The sequence below is a fragment of the Myxocyprinus asiaticus genome, chromosome 16 (assembly GCF_019703515.2).
Source record: "Myxocyprinus asiaticus isolate MX2 ecotype Aquarium Trade chromosome 16, UBuf_Myxa_2, whole genome shotgun sequence".
NCBI lineage: Eukaryota > Metazoa > Chordata > Actinopteri > Cypriniformes > Catostomidae > Myxocyprinus > Myxocyprinus asiaticus.
In genome coordinates this window covers 29,723,485-29,739,722 of record NC_059359.1, presented here as the reverse complement: position 1 = coordinate 29,739,722, position 16,238 = coordinate 29,723,485, and the positions used below count along the sequence as shown (strand labels likewise).

Here is a 16,238-nt window from a genome sequence, read left to right as displayed (position 1 = left end):
TTAGAACGTTTCAGTTTCAGTTTGAGACTAGCTGAGTCATCCTTGTTGTTTGGCTGAAAATGCATGTTGGTTTCAGTTTCAGAGTGACAGATTATTCTTTTTAGGAGTTGGCCACAGTAGGAGTCTGGACAACGTGATCTCATGCACATATATTCCTGCATAAAGTGTGGTTCAGACGTAAATTTGCTTGCCTTTGCATAGACACTGTAGTGAACAATATTAACTTATTGATAGCATCTAAAGAATAATCATTTTACTTATTACAGGGCAGCCTGGAATACAGGATTCTGATCTAGTGGTCTGTTATTGCTCTGTAACAACCGCAGCTCCACGTATCAGATCATACATCCGGGTCCTTGCGAGCCATCTCTCTTACTTCTTTGAGTGTGATCTCTTCAAATAAGGTAATAAAATATTTTTAACTCAAATCAATGTTTCATGTTATTTGGCAAGTAATGAGGAGGCAGTCGGGCATTTTCACAAAAAGAAAATCACCAACAGAACTCTGTTCAGCGATTTCTTTCTTCTCAAATTACATCATTTGAACAAACGTGTAATAAGCGGGATAATGTACAGTCAGCCGGTTGTTATCGCAAAAAAATTACAAAATAAATAAAAAACAATAATGGATAATTCTGCTCGAAATGTTGCATTTGTGCTTAGATTAAATTTCATCTGGGAGAAACAACGTGCCATTTTTTTCCCACGCTTTCTTTGTCTTTACTTGCTTTGTTGCTCTTTATTATCATGCAGTAACACTGACATAGTGATTGATGTATGTCGTCATGACTCAGAGACCCTCCCCTCCAAATCCGAACACAAGTGGTCACAGACGCATTTAAGCCACCAGGTGTAAACGGCGATGTGTTTCACCTGACCACATGTGATCGGCTCACCCGAGAACCATTGTAATACCAGGTGGAAACGGGGTCTAAATATAACACGCTCAGCGCACATCAATGAACCGCACCAAATTCTGAGCACATTTGCTACTCTGAGCAGGAGATAGAATTTGTGGCAAGAACCTCTCTGAAATCACCGTATTATGACCATCATGCATGCGCTGAGTAGGCTAGGCTATGTGTAACACAATAAACTACAATTTAATGTAATCACAACCCTTTGCGGTTTAATAATCACACAAGGTCATATCATGATTTTATTTTAATTAATTGTGGAACCTTTGTAAGCATGGTAGGCAATCTGGGAATGTTGATGCCCTGATTAGACCACACACACACACACACACACAAATCCCTTCATTCCCATTAGTTTGGGTAATGCCAATCCACCTCTTAGAAACCGAAAGTGTTTATATGGACCCTGTTGGAAAGCCCTGTATTTTTATTTTTATTTTTGCAGGGAGGGGAGGGTTTAGGTGATTGTGGAGTGGGTTAATGAGCACCCTGTTGGAAAGCCCCTGATATTCTTTCCTATTTTTGCTTGTATAAAAGAGTAATGTACTCTGCTTGCTGACGAGTTCTGCAATGTCTGAGACTGCTTTGAAGCTCCTCTCATCATTTTCACCTGTTTATTCATTGTGCAGGTAAAGCCAAGTTAACATTTTGTTTCACATCACTAATGAACATTCAGTTTATTTGGAAACACCAGGTAAAGAAACGCTTACATATTTTTTAGCCAGTTTTTTTACATTGCTGGTGTAACAAAGCTCAGCAGGCAGTGACAGGCAGCCGAGATGAAGTGTGAAACCCAAGTGCAGTTTATTTCCAATAGTGATAACCAGAAACCCTAACTATAAACGTGAAAACATCATAAACATGAACAACTTGACATGGAAACAACGTTACATTAACAATACCTGACAAACGACAATGGCAAACATGAGGGCTTAAATACAAGGACATGGGTAACAGGTAAACAAGACAACCAATCACAAGACTAAAATATAAACAAGACTAAATGAACTTTAACCAATGAAAAGACAAGACAAATAACAAGGTAATCCAACAATGAACCAATGAAAACAAGACACATGAACAGGGGAAACACATGACAAGATCACATGAAGGAACAGGAAATCACATGACCTGAACAGGAACTAATCTTTAAAATAAAAGACATGAAAACAAGAACAAAACACAAACGTGACACATCCCCCCCCCCCACTAGGAGCTGACTCTGGCTTGGTGGCCGTGACGTGATGTGACGTGGAGCTGACTCTGGCTTGGCGGCCATGACGTGACGTGGAGCTGACTCTGGCTTGGCGGCCGTGACGTGACGTGACGTGGAGCTGACTCTGGCTTGGCGGCCGTGACGTGACGTGGAGCTGACTCTGGCTTGGCGGCCATGACGTGGAGCAAAGTTGTGGAAGGTGGAGCCATGGGAGGCTCGAGGCTAAGAGTCTTGGATGACTGGGAAACGACCTTCATGGTCGGAGCATGGGCAGAGACTCTGGAATGACCTCCGTGGTTGTGAACACTGGCAGAGACTCTGGAACGACCTCTGTGGTCGTAATTATAGGCAGAGACTGGGGAAAAGATGTCCTTTTCCTTCTCCTTTTCCGGACAGCGGGGAGCGTGTTTATGGGGATGGTCGAGGCTACAGGCATTGGTTCTGGGATGGTCGAGGCTACAGGCATGGCCGCTGGCTCGTTCACCATGGAAGACATGGCCGCTGGCTCGTTCAACGTGGCAGGTATGGCCGCTGGCTCGTTCACCGTGGCAGGCATGGCCGCTGGCTCGTTCACCATGGCAGGCATGGCCGCTGGCTCGTTCACCGTGGCAGGCATGGCCGCTGGCTCGTTCACCGTCTCCCCTACAGTGAATGGTGAACCACTTATCATTAGGGCAAGTTCAATATACTGAGTAAGGCTGTTGGTACACCGACCGAGGAAACTGGCTCATTCAGCCCAAAACGGAAACAGTCCTTGAGGGACACCTCATTAAATTCCACCCTGCAGGCCAGAGTGCAGAATTCCTCTACATAATCCTCCAGGGGACGATTCCCCTCGCGTAGACGAAGGAGTTGAACTGCAGGGTTCATCTTGTGTAGGTCAGGTATTCTGTAATGAAGCTCAGCAGGCAATGACAGGCAGACGAAGACAATGATGAAGTGAGAAACCCAAGTGCAGTTTATTTCCAATAGTTATTACCAGAAACCCTAACTATAAACATGAATAAAATAAAACAAATACATGAACGACTTGACTTTGACTTGGAAACAACGTTACATTAACAATACCTGACAAACAACAATGGCAAACATGAGGGCTTAAATACAAAGACATGGGTATCAGGTAAACAAGACAACCAATCACAAGACTAAACTATAAACAAGATAAGACTAAATGAACTTTAACCAATGAAAAGACAAGATTAATAACAAGGTAATGAACAGGGGAAACACATGACAAGATCACTTGAGGGAACAGGAAATCACATGACCTGAACAGGAACTAAACTTTAAAATAAAAGACATGAAAATAAGAACAAAACACATAAACGTGTCAGCTGGTTTAGATAATTTGTGGATCTGATTATGCAAACTAAAACTTGAATATATGTATGCAAAGATTACCTCATTGTAACACTTCTCAGTGTAAGGAGGAGGCGAGAAGCAGCTTTCCTGGTTCAGGTAAGGATTTTTATTTTTCTCTCTGCAGCAGAAGTACACTCCCAGAGTTTTTGTGTTGTTCACTAAGCTAATCTGTAATCACACACACCACTTCACAAAATAAACTCTCAACATTTGTAATAACGAACTCTTTGCTTCGTATTCGGCTCTCTGGTGCCCAGGCTCTCTTCCCAACCTGCAGTGTGGCTCTCTATTTATGCCACTCTCCCCGTGCTCACTGAAATTAGAAACAGGTGTTAGACATAATTTAACTCAGGTGTAAGCGGCCTTAACGCTTTCTCTCTCTCCGGAGAGATGCTTGGCCACGCCGCCGCTGCCACACTCATATTTTTGTTAATTTAGCAAGTTTATCTGTAATTTCTGTTGACTATATGTAGGATCACATATTAAATGTGGTAGCAATTGTTTCATTTATTTATTTGTAAATATATTAAACAGAACTTGCTTAACTTTAATGCACAGAACTTAGAAATGAACAGTACATTTTCTTGTCTACCTTCAACTTTAGTTGCTTCCAAAAATAGTCTTGTGTATTGACATGATTAAAGTTTTTTACAAAATATTTATTTATATTTATTCTTATTTTTATGATTTTTATAATGTGGACCAAAAGGTGCAAGGATCACCCTAACTCTTTTTTGTGTTTCTGTTTGACAGCTAAAAATGAGCCTGCTTATGTCATCAGAGTAAGTTCTTTTATCCTCCATGCACAAACTGAGATGCTGTTCTAACAATGAATATATATTTATGACCTTTTTTCTGTTATATACCATTAAGAAATGTTCAAATCTGTCTGTCATTTTCCCTCTCCGTACCCTCCTTCTTGCAGTGTTAAAGGAATAGTTCACCCAAAAATGAAAATTTGCTGATAATTTACTCACCCTCAGGCCATCCAAGATGTATCTTGGAGTTTCTTTCTTCATTAAAACAGAATTTAAGACTTTTAGGATTTCATTTCAGGCCTCCTTGGGGGGGGGGGGGGGGGTTATTCTTTAGGAGTTGGCCACAGTAGGAGTCTGGACAACGTGATCTCATGCACATATATTCCTACCTAAATTGTGGTTCAGACGTAAATTTGCTTGCCTTTGCATAGACACTGTAATGAACAATATTAACTTATTGATAGCATCTAAAGAATAATAATTTTACTTATTACAGGGCAGCCTGGAATACAGGATTCTGATCTAGTGGTCTGTTATTGCTCTGTAACAACTGCATCAATGAGGCAGTCGGGCATTTTCACAAAAAGAAAATCACCAACAGAACTCTGTTCAGCGATTTCTTTCTTCTCAAATTACATCATTTGAACAAACGTGTAATAAGCGGGATAATGTACAATCAGCCGGTTGTAATCGAAAAAAAAAAAAAACTACGGATAATTCTGCTCGAAATGTTGCATTGTGCTTAGATTAAATTTCATCTGGGAGAAACAACGTGCCATTTTTTTCCACGCTTTCTTTGTCTTTATGTGCTTTGTTGCTCTTTATTATCATGCAGTAACACTGACATAGTGATTGATGTATGTCGTCATGACTCAGAGACCCTCCCCTCCAAATCCAAACACAAGTGGTCACAGACGCATTTAAGCCACCAGGTGTAAACGGCGATGTGTTTCACCTGACCACATGTGATTAGCTCACCCGAGAACCATCGTAATACCAGGTGGAAACGGGGTCTAAATATAACACGCTCAGCGCACATCAATGAACCGCACCAAATTCTGAGCACATTTGCTACTCTGAGCAGGAGATAGAATTTGTGGCAAGAACCTCTCTGAAACCACCTTATTATGACCATCATGCATGCGCTGAGTAGGCTAGGCTATGTGTAACGCTATAAACTACAATTTAATGTAATCACAACCCTTTGCGGTTTAATAATCACACAAGGTCATATCATGATTTTATTTTAATTAATTGTGGAACCTTTGTAAGCATGGTAGGCAATCTGGGAATGTTGATGCCCTGATTAGACCACACACACACACACACACACACACACACAGACACACACAAATCCCTTCATTCTCATTAGTTTGGGTAATGCCAACCCACCTCTTAGAAAATGAAAGTGTTTATATGGACCCTGTTGGAAAGCCCCGCATTTTCTTTTTTGCAGGGAGGGGAGGGTTTAAGTGATTGTGGAGTGGGTTAATGAGCACCCTGTTGGAAAGCCCCTGATATTCTTTCCTATTTCTGCTTGTATAAAAGAGTAATGTACTCTGCTTGCTGACGAGTTCTGCAATGTCTGAGACTGCTTTGAAGCTCCTCTCATCATTTTCACCTGTTTATTCATTGTGCAGGTAAAGCCAAGTTAACATTTTGTTTCACGTCACTAATGAACATTCAGTTTATTTGGAAACACCAGGTAAAGAAACGCTTACATATTTTTCAGCCAGTTTTTTTACATTGCTGGTGTAACAAAGCTCAGCAGGCAGTGGCAGGCAGACGAGATGAAGTGTGAAACCCAAGTGCAGTTTATTTCCAATAGTGATAACCAGAAACCCTAATTATAAACGTGAAAACATCATAAACATGAACAACTTGACATGGAAACGTTACATTAACAATACCTGACATACGACAATGGCAAACATGAGGGCTTAAATACAAGGACATGGGTAACAGGTAAACAAGACAACCAATCACAAGACTAAAATATAAACAAGACTAAATGAACTTTAACCAATGAAAAGACAAGACAAATAACAAGGTAATCCAACAATGAACCAATGAAAACAAGAACAAAACACAAACGTGACATCCCCCCCCACTAGGAGCTGACTCTGGCTCGGCGGCCGTGACGTGACGTGGAGCTGACTCTGGCTCGGCGGCCGTGACGTGACGTGGAGCTGACTCTGGCTCGGCGGCCGTGACGTGGAGCAAAGTTGTGGAAGGTGGAGCCATGGGAGGCTCAAGGCTAAGAGTCTTGGATGACTGGGAAACAACCTTCATGGTCATGAGCATGGGCAGAGACTCTGGAACGACCTCCGTGGTTGTGAACACTGGCAGAGACTCTGGAATGACCTCTGCGGTCGTAATTACAGGCAGAGACTGGGGAAAAGATGTCCTTTTCCTTCTCCTTTTCCGGACAGCGGGGAGCGTGGTTACGGGGATGGTCGAGGCTACAGGCATTGGCTCTGGGACGGTCGAGGCTACAGGCATTGGCTCTGGGACGGTCGAGGCTACAGGCATGGCCGCTGGCTTGTTCACCGTGGCAGGCATGGCCGCTGGCTCGTTCACCGTCTCCCCTACAGTGAATGGTAAACCACTTATCATTAGGGCAAGTTCAATATACTGAGTATGGCTGTTGGTACATCGACTGAGGAAACCGGCTCATTCAGCCCAAAACGGAAACAGTCCTTGAGGGCCACCTCATTAAATTCCACCCTACAGGCCAGAGTGCAGAATTCCTCTACATAATCCTCCAGGGGACAATTCCCCTCGCTTAGACGAAGGAGTTGAACTGCTGGGTTCATCTTGTGTAGGTCAGGTATTCTGTAACGAAGCTCAGCAGGCAATGACAGGCAGACGAAGACTATGATGAAGTGAGAAACCCAAATGCAGTTTATTTCCAATAGTGATTACCAAACTAAAACTTGAATATATGCATGCAAAGATTACCTCATATTTTTGTTAATTTAGCAAGATTATCTGTAATTTCTGTAGACTATATGTAGGATCACATATTAAATGTGGTAGCAATTGTTTCATTTATTTATTTGTAAATATATTAAACAGAACTTGCTTAACTTTAATGCACAGAACTTAGAAATGAACAGTACATTTTCTTGTCTACCTTCAACTTTAGTTGCTTACAAAAATAGTCTTGTGTATTGACATGATTAATGTTTTTTTTACTAAATATTTATTTATATTTATTCTTATTTTTATGATTTTTATAATGTGGACCAAAAGGTGCGAGGATCACCCTAATTGTTTTTTTGTGTTTCTGTTTGACAGCTAAAAATGATCCTGCTTATGTCATCAGAGTAAGTTCTTTTATCCTCCATGCACAAACTGAAATGCTGTTCTAACAATGAATATATATTTATGACCTTTTTTCTGTTATATACCATTAAGAAATGTTCAAATCTGTCTGTCATTTTCCCTCTCCGTACCCTCCTTCTTGCAGTGTTAAGGATTTGCAATCTATGGAGGCAGTTGCCAGTCATCTAAAGAGGGAATTGTCTCTGTCTGTAATATTTGCAAGTCCCTCCTTGATGCACACGTAGATCCCTACACTGACAAGTGCTCCAATTACAAACAAATCAGGCGACAAATTGAGCTGGCTGAACATTGCCTGAACAAGTCAGAGACCATGACTAAAAAAAACTGAGAAATTTGGATGAACACATGGAGCAACTTATTCAAAAGAAGGAACATGTTGAACAAAAGCAGAGAGAGAAAAGCCTGGCCATGGATACATTTCACAAAGAGAAGACATCTTCTGAACAATTATTAAACATTTCAAAAGCTGCTTTGGAGCAGGCGAAAAAAAATCTAGCATCAGAAGAAGAGGCTCTAGAAAAAGAGAGAGAAAGAGAGAAGTCATGTCGAGACTTAAGCACAGCAGGAGCAGTTATGTTCATAATACCAGTTTTTGGATGGGTTGCTGGTGAGAAATCGACCACCTCTGATAACTTCTACCATCATACTGAACAGACATCTAAAACATTTGTGAACATTTGCATTTAAAACATTTAAACATTTGTAATTGATTCAAAGGATTTCTGGTTTCCCTCTAGGTGCAGTAATGGTAGGTGTGAGAGAAACTGAATCGCCAATTTAACATTGATATAATTTGGAAAATTTGCCTGCAGTGGGTAAGGGACCGTCTGAAATGTCCACACATTGTGCTAAAACGTGCTTATACTGTGGAGGGTGTAGTAAGGGACCATCTGAATAGTCCACAAGTTTTTTCTATATAAATGTTCAATAAGATCAAACAATGTATGAATACAATCATAAAGACAAGTACAGGTGAAGGGAAAAAATAAATAAATAAAATAAAATGTTTTTTACAAAAATTAAAAAATACGTATAAACCATCCAAAATGTATAAAGATAAAGAAGACAAATAATTGAAAAAATTAAAATAAATATATTTTTAACATATAAATGATGTATTTTTTTTATTTGATAATTCATGAGTCAGGAAAGTTCTCATTTTAGCATATAAGAAAGGATATACAATTTTTATTAATAACGCATATTAACTCAATGCATTTCTTGCTAAAACTGTGGAGGATGTGGTTAGGGGCCGTGAAAAGATGTCATCACAACTGAACTATGATACTTGTAATATGAAATTGTAAGTTCAAATGACAAGTGTTCAGTTTTAATATTATAAAGTGTGTACAAATTACTGTCCTGCTGCACATTTTTCTTCTTCATTTCTAGAAATCAATTCAAGTATATATTGTTTTGTTTTTTGGTTTTGTTTGCAATTATCTTTATTTCAAATATGATCTATATCTTTATCATTATATATTTTTCATAGAAATTCTAAGATTTTCGTATCCGGAAGTTTCAGTAACATATTGATAAATAAAAGGAGAAATGTAAAAGCTGGTTTGATTTACTGTGTCTTGAATATTTTGCAACTTAAATTGGCCTTAAAGGAAAAGTTCACCCAAATTTATCTGTCATAATCACCCTCATGTTGTTCCAAGCCTGAATGACTTTTTATACAGAACACAAAATAAGAAATTCTGTGAACATTCCAGTCTGTCTTTTCAACTGTTCATTGTACACGAGTTAAGAGTTAATATAATACAATAAATAGGTGCACTGTACATGAGGAAAAGAAGACAAGAAATAAAACACATCGGCTGGTTTATACAGTGAGGACTAATAATTCTTTTAATGGCCTTGTAGTGTAGATTGACTAATAAGGTGCAGGCTACCATAGAGATCAGAACAGAACTCAAGAGACTAACTCTTCTGTTTTGTTATTTTTTATTTTGTTTTTATTATTGCAGGATGTGTACGTGACTTATTCCTTTAAGATATTAAATATAGGATCCAAAACTCACTGAAATAACAAAAAGCAAGCTAACATTGAACAAAATATGTTGGCCTGCTTGTTCAAAAAAACCTTACTATAATAACATAAATATTAAACTAAATTTCATTTGTATCCATTGCAAAATGAAAGCTTGCAACAATTGTAACCAACTAACTTTTGTTAATTTTGTTTTCAAAATCCCTAGAAATAGCAGCAGCTAAGTTGCACCTTTTAAAATGAAAAGAGACAATGAAAACGACAATCACAATCTTGACAAAAGAAGATTTTAAAATATAAAAAAATGATAATTATAATCATATTTATTTATCACACATACAGTGAAATTTTTTTTTTTCACATCAGAGTGCAGGGTCAGCCATGATACGGCACCCCTGGAGCAGATAGGGTCAAGGGCCTTGCTCAAGGGCCCAACAGTGGCATCTTGGTGGTGTCAGCGGCCCCCCTCCCAATTTTCCAGTCTGTTCCCCATACATACTTATATTTTGTATTTTAAATATGTAATCCCGTTACATGTATTCCGTTACTCCCCAACCCTGTATATATATTTATATATATAAAAAACATTAGTACCTCTTACTCTGAGGGTGTGTAATGCATTGGCCGTGATTCCAGTAATGTTGTTTGAGGCTTTGCAGGTGTAGATTCCACTGTGGGTCGAGCTGCTGCACTCCATAATGCACAAAGCTGAGTTCCCAGCATTAAGACCATTTACTGTCCAGGTGAGAGCTGCTGGACAGATGACACTCAGCAGAACAGAAGAATGTCTGAACCTTCCTCCATTATCTATGCTTCAAGAATTGTCACATCAGGCCCATCTGTTACACATTAAATAATCAAGCAGCAAGTTAGATTATAGCAAGAATTTGGGTTAAACAGTACTATACCAAATATACAACTATGGTCTTTGCAGTTACAATAAAACTTTACAGCATCATGTTGTATTTTGTACATAATATGAATAAATAACCCCTCATATCTTACCATGCTTAACAGCACAAGTAATTCAATTCAGTATTATTTTTTAAAGCAATTTTTACAACACATGTTGTTCCAAAGCAGCTTAAAAAAAAAGAAAAAAAAAAGAAAGAACACATTTTAAAAAAGGTAGAAAAATTTGTTTTATGGTATTGCTAAATAGCAATTAAATGACAAATCAAGATCTTCACATTCCAGTTCAATACACCATCCAACCACAAGAGCATGGTGAACTTCATCAGGTGACACTTCAGATGGAGAGACCAGCTCCCATAGTGAACCAATCACAGACAACCCTCGGTTTCTCTTGCCTCCAGGAGCATTGTAGCAAAGCACCTAGACAAAAACACGTGTATATTTCAACATACAAAAGAGCTTGATTCGGAGCATGATTCTTTCCTGACAAGAGTACAATAAATTCAGTACAGTGTGGATGAAGGAATCTGTGCTGGTGTTTTAAACTGCAAATGCTTTGTGTGTCAGCCTCCATGTGTCTCTTCTCTGGTAAAATCTATACTTTTTAACACTCAACATTAGTTAAAGTCTATGAACAGACTCCCTTTATAAACATTTAGCTGCGGACATTACAATAAGTCTTCATCATCTATGTTGTTAAACATATTTTGTGTTAACTGTATTTAAGTTGTATGTTGTTAACCACAGTGCAGCCTGTTATTTATTTCACTTTTACTCAAAAGCAGCAGTTTACCCCACCTCTCTGAGTCTGTTGAGGGCATCAGTGAGAACTGGATCAGTGAAGTCCTGCTCGGTGAGTTCATACACCAGCCTCTCAAACTCCCTGTCAAAGAGCTGAGCATCTGACAACATCTTTCCTTGCTGCTGCACACCGTTAATGCACCTGCTGTCACCCTGAAGCGATGAAGTACACAAACACAGTGTGATGAGAGCGAGAAATATATACAAGATGGTTAAGACACAGGGAAACATTTGATAATATGATTTTTATATCACTTATGAAACATAGATTTTTAGGATGCTGGAAATTAGCTAGATATCTTACCCTAAATTGATCCATTGGCTCTGTGTCAGCAGAGACACTTCATTTGAATACATGAAGTGCACCAATATTCTTAAGCCATGGTTACTGGAAACAATAACTAAGTTCCTGATAAACCTGATACAACAATTTCCTGTAACAGCTTGTTTATGCAGATGGATTAGACTGTTTTTAAAGGAATAGTTCACCCAAAAATGAAAATTCTCTCATCATTTACTCACCCTCATGCATTCCCAGGTGTGTATGACTTTCTTTCCTCTGCTGAACACAAACAAAGATTTTTAGAAGAATATTTCAGCTCTGTAGGTCCATACCAGTGGTTCTCAACCTTTTTTACTCCAAGGCCCCCCATTATCTGATAAAATATTCGAAGGCCCCCCATGTAGGCTATAAGATATTTATATTTTAAGATATATCTATAATAAGATATTTCCTTAAATCTTGTGATTCCAGAAATGTCTAGAGCTGTATATTCTTCATACAAAGCAAGCTGTTGAAGGGAGTTATTACATTTTTAGCATTTTAAAATGTATACTTATACAAAAATTATAATAATCTATCATATTTTAAATAATTTTAAGAGATCTTGAGGCCCCCCTGGAGGTGGGATTTTAGTTGGCTTTACATGAGTAATCTGCTTGTAGTCTTTGCCCAAAGTTATTTGATAAAAAAAATAAAAAACACTCAATGAACTATCATTTATTTCAATATATTTCAATTTAATCATCAATGTATAATTTCTTTTAAGGTGTGACATTATTTGTTGTAAATGGTGATATTGCAGGTGCTGTACAGGTCAAGTGCCCAAGTACAACAGAAATGTTGAACCCTGAGGGGTAAATGTCTCCCTCTAGACGGCAAGAACGAAAGTTCAGGAAAGAACAAAACAGTTTTTAACCTCTAGAGCAGGGGTCGGCAACCTATGGCACGCGGAGGGGTAATCACTGGCACGCCAGCAACGGCGAGAGAGGAGTAGACTATTTTATATATATGTAATTCCGCTCATGCATTCCAGTTTGCATCTTAATGTAATCCTTCCTCATGATCATTCAGCGTGTTTTCATGAGCTGAGTGGGATGGCTAAACAAAGTTAAAATGTGACGAGACTGCAGTTTACCCAACAGACTTGTGCAGCGCATGAAAGCCATTCACGCATCACGAGCCGGCAGCACTTCACTTTTGTTTAATCGCGTGATTAAACGTGCCCGCTTTGCTTCAGTCAGGCTGCACGGATGACAGCCTACATTCCGTGTTTCATTTGTTTCTTTTTGCTTTCAGAACAACACGTGATATAATAAGGAAAACACTACTATTAATCCTTGAGATTTCCAGTCCAGCATACAGGTACATCCTCCTTAAACCATGGTCGCACTCAAAATTATATTAAACAATTAAAAGAGAATACATAATCTGATAAAAATCTGAGTCTATTCAAAATATAATTTAAACCTGGAAATAAAGTTTTAGGATTTTGCAGGTGCGATTCACCGATAAAGGCTAAATAATTGATCGGCTTGTGATGCGCGAATTGCTTGCACACGCAGCACGAGTCTAGTCACACTTTAATGGTATTTAGCCTCCCATTCAGCTGATGAATACACGCTTCGTGATCATGAGGAAGGATTACATCAAGATGTAGATTGGAATGCAGGTCAGGTGCGAAAAACTTCATATAAATAAAATAGCCTGTTCCTCTCTCGCTGTTGCTTGCGTGCTGGTGATAACCCCTCTGTGTGATTTTGAAAAATGTAGTATGACATAATATAAGAAATATTTAAGATTCCACACAATTTCATGATCAGTAATCAAATAAACAGATTTGTGACAAACTGTGTTAACTCATTTTGTACAAAAGGACAGGTTTTCTTTCATTAAAGCACTTTCACAAGATGCTCTGTGAAAATTCACATGAAGGATCATGATTATATCATAATCATCGGGTTTTGCAAAAATTTTTTACTCAAACTGTTATGCTGATAATATCATTTGTAATTAAAAATAAACTATTAAATTAGAAAAATGCAAAATAGAAACATTTTCACAAGTGGACTCAAACTTCAGAAAATCACATACATGCACATATATATATATATACAGCTCTGGAAAAAAGAGACCACTCCAAATGTTTCTTAAATCAGCATCTCTACATGTATGGAAGCCATTCCATTCCAGTGTTTGTTGAATTCCTCTTTGAATTTTTGTGGCAGGAGTGGCATAAAGTCACCCAACAGCAATGTGAAAGACTGGTAGAGAGCATGCCAAGACGCTTGAAAGCTGTGATTAAAAAAAAGGGTTATTCCACCAAATATTGATTTCTGAACTCTTCCTAAGTTAAAACATTAGTATTGTGTTGTTTAAAAATGAATGAACTTGTTTTCTTTACATTATTCGAGGTCTGAAAACACTGCATCCTTTTTGTTATTTTGACCTGTTGTCATTTTCTGTAAATAAATGCTCTAAATGACAATTTGTTTATTTGGAATTTGGGAGACATTTTGTCAGTAGTTTATAGAATAAAACAAAAAATTTCATTTTACTCAAACTTATACCTATAAATAGTAAATCCAGAGAAACTGAACATTTTGAGTGGTCTCTTAATTTTTTCCAGAGCTGTATATATATATATATATATTTACAGACATTAAACTGGAAAATAAAAGATTGCCGACCCCTGCTCTAGAGGAATACATTTACTCCTCAGGAATTTTCTTCAGCTACTTTTTATTATTTTGTACTAATTTACTAATGAGTTTGGAATGGCATACTACACTTACTATGTGTCTATGGCAGAAATAGTATGAGTAGTATGGAGTATGCAAATCTGACCTCAGCAGTTTTGTATTTAAACCCGCCTTTTGATTCCTTTCTCAAGCTTATTGACTGTTGTTTTCTGTTGAGGATCTTTTGCTCGTTTTATGATATTCTGACTTTCCCCCCCCCTAAGTTTCGGACTTTGTAGCCTGCTATACTTTTGCTAACTTTTGTGTAGCCTAGGTTTTATTGTACTCCTTGGTTAGTTTGTTATTGTTGTTGTTGCTCTGCTTTACTTTGTTTGTAGAAAGTGTCCTGTCTTTTTGCAGTTCTTGGATAACTCATTACTGAAATTTAAGTAAAAGTCTCCATTTTTGCCTTTGTTCCATGCCTCCTGGGTATCTAAGTGTTCCTGTGGAGAATATTGAAGTATTGTATGGGTGCCCTAACACCCTAAACTTAGTTCAAATCATGGGAAATGCACCCTAACAAATTGCTTTGTTTTGTCTTGAAGAAATAAGCAAGCAATAATCAGAAGTAGTCTTTTACAAGCATTTTACATATTCTTTTATTTATTTTACCCACAGATTCTGCAGACAAAAATACTTAAGATTTATTGAATATCACCAATCATCAGACATGCAGTGCTCTGGACATGCTAAACATCAGCTTTAGTGGGAGACATTGGTTTGATTCCAGCTCATGTTGTGTTCTGGTCTCATTCTCTCCACATGATTTCCTGTCTCTTACCTTTCAAAAGTGTCAAAAGCCCAAATAAACAAATATACATGGTATGCTATTAGAAAGAAACACATTTGCATGTAGATAAGCATATTATTTGTCATTAAAAGCAAAAGACTATATAATCCACAATTTTCAATTTAGAGTTGAGCTATAGCAGTGATAGCTTTACTCTTCAGTGATATACTATAAATTAAGTGCTTGACAAAACGGATACATATATGATCAAATCTCTTGTCATATTTTTCTGTAACTTCTGTTATTCCTGTGCAAACATGTTAGCCAATAAGATTAATGTTTCTTGTTCAGTTGTTTGTCTCAATTATCTGCTTTGTTTGTTTGCTGGATTAAAATGGCAGGAAACTTTATACACTTCTGCTTTTAACTAATAAAAAGATCTTCTAAACTGAGCTATCAAGACTATTACAGTGCATGCTATTGGAAAGAAAAGCTTAAATCAAAGCTTAGTATAATTTTATGATTCACAAGCCTGTAAAACGGAAAATCATTTTGTGGATTACCTCAGTATTATGATTCTTGTTCTTCCTCACTGAATCCCGCTTGAGCAGCATCTTGAATCCTTTTGGTTTGCTTTGGAGGAGCAGGGGGCAGAATGGCAAGCAGCTCTCGATCAATCTTTTCTAGTCTTGCAGTGCTCTTCCTATCAAACTCCTCTTTATTCTTCAGAACAAGCCTCAAGATGCCTTTTTGTGCCTCATCACAGGAAATATGTAACATTTGATGCTCCTGCTCAAATTCTGGCTTATCCATGACCATTAGTTTGCCCAGTGAACTGGCACGATCCATCAAGTATTTGGTGGACACATCTGTGTATGTTCCAGAGATCATGTGGACCAGACTTGCAATGTTACAGGCTTGTAAGGCTTGGTTGTAGAGCATATTTTTTGAGAAGAGCTTGACATTATAGGAGAGGACTGGTGTTTTCTCAGATGTAGACACAAAGTTTTTGAGAGTTTTGCTCAAGGAACCATTTTTTCCCACTGCTCCTTCACTCTTCCCATGGCATCCATACCTTTGACCAACATCTGTATGGTGGTTTTGAAGTCAATCTCTTTGAGTTCACATTGTCTCATAGTGACCAGGATGTCTGTTAGTTCCTTCTGGTTCT

General features: G+C 38.1%; 1 protein-coding gene and 2 pseudogenes across 3 annotated transcripts in view; 1 reads left to right on the top strand and 2 right to left on the bottom strand.

The window, feature by feature from the left end:
- The window catches only part of LOC127453818 (farnesyl pyrophosphate synthase-like), a 38,094-nt gene extending 26,324 nt beyond the window's left edge, over positions 1 to 11,770 (bottom strand). Inside the window, exons 1-2 of one of the 3 annotated variants that reach the window (XM_051720510.1) lie at positions 11,621 to 11,770; positions 11,314 to 11,469 (exon numbers count right to left, since the gene is read on the bottom strand). In XM_051720510.1, the coding sequence (XP_051576470.1) occupies positions 11,314 to 11,469; positions 11,621 to 11,635 (171 nt within the window). In that variant the 5' untranslated portion in view covers positions 11,636 to 11,770. Of the gene's footprint in view, positions 1 to 11,313; positions 11,539 to 11,620 lie in introns of those variants that run through there. The other 2 variants (XM_051720509.1, XM_051720504.1) reach the window with 2 other exon arrangements.
- LOC127453816 (uncharacterized) overlaps positions 1 to 16,238 on the top strand; it is a 56,136-nt pseudogene that overhangs the window by 3,711 nt on the left and 36,187 nt on the right.
- Positions 1 to 16,238, bottom strand: part of LOC127453815 (uncharacterized) — a 36,501-nt pseudogene that overhangs the window by 18,367 nt on the left and 1,896 nt on the right.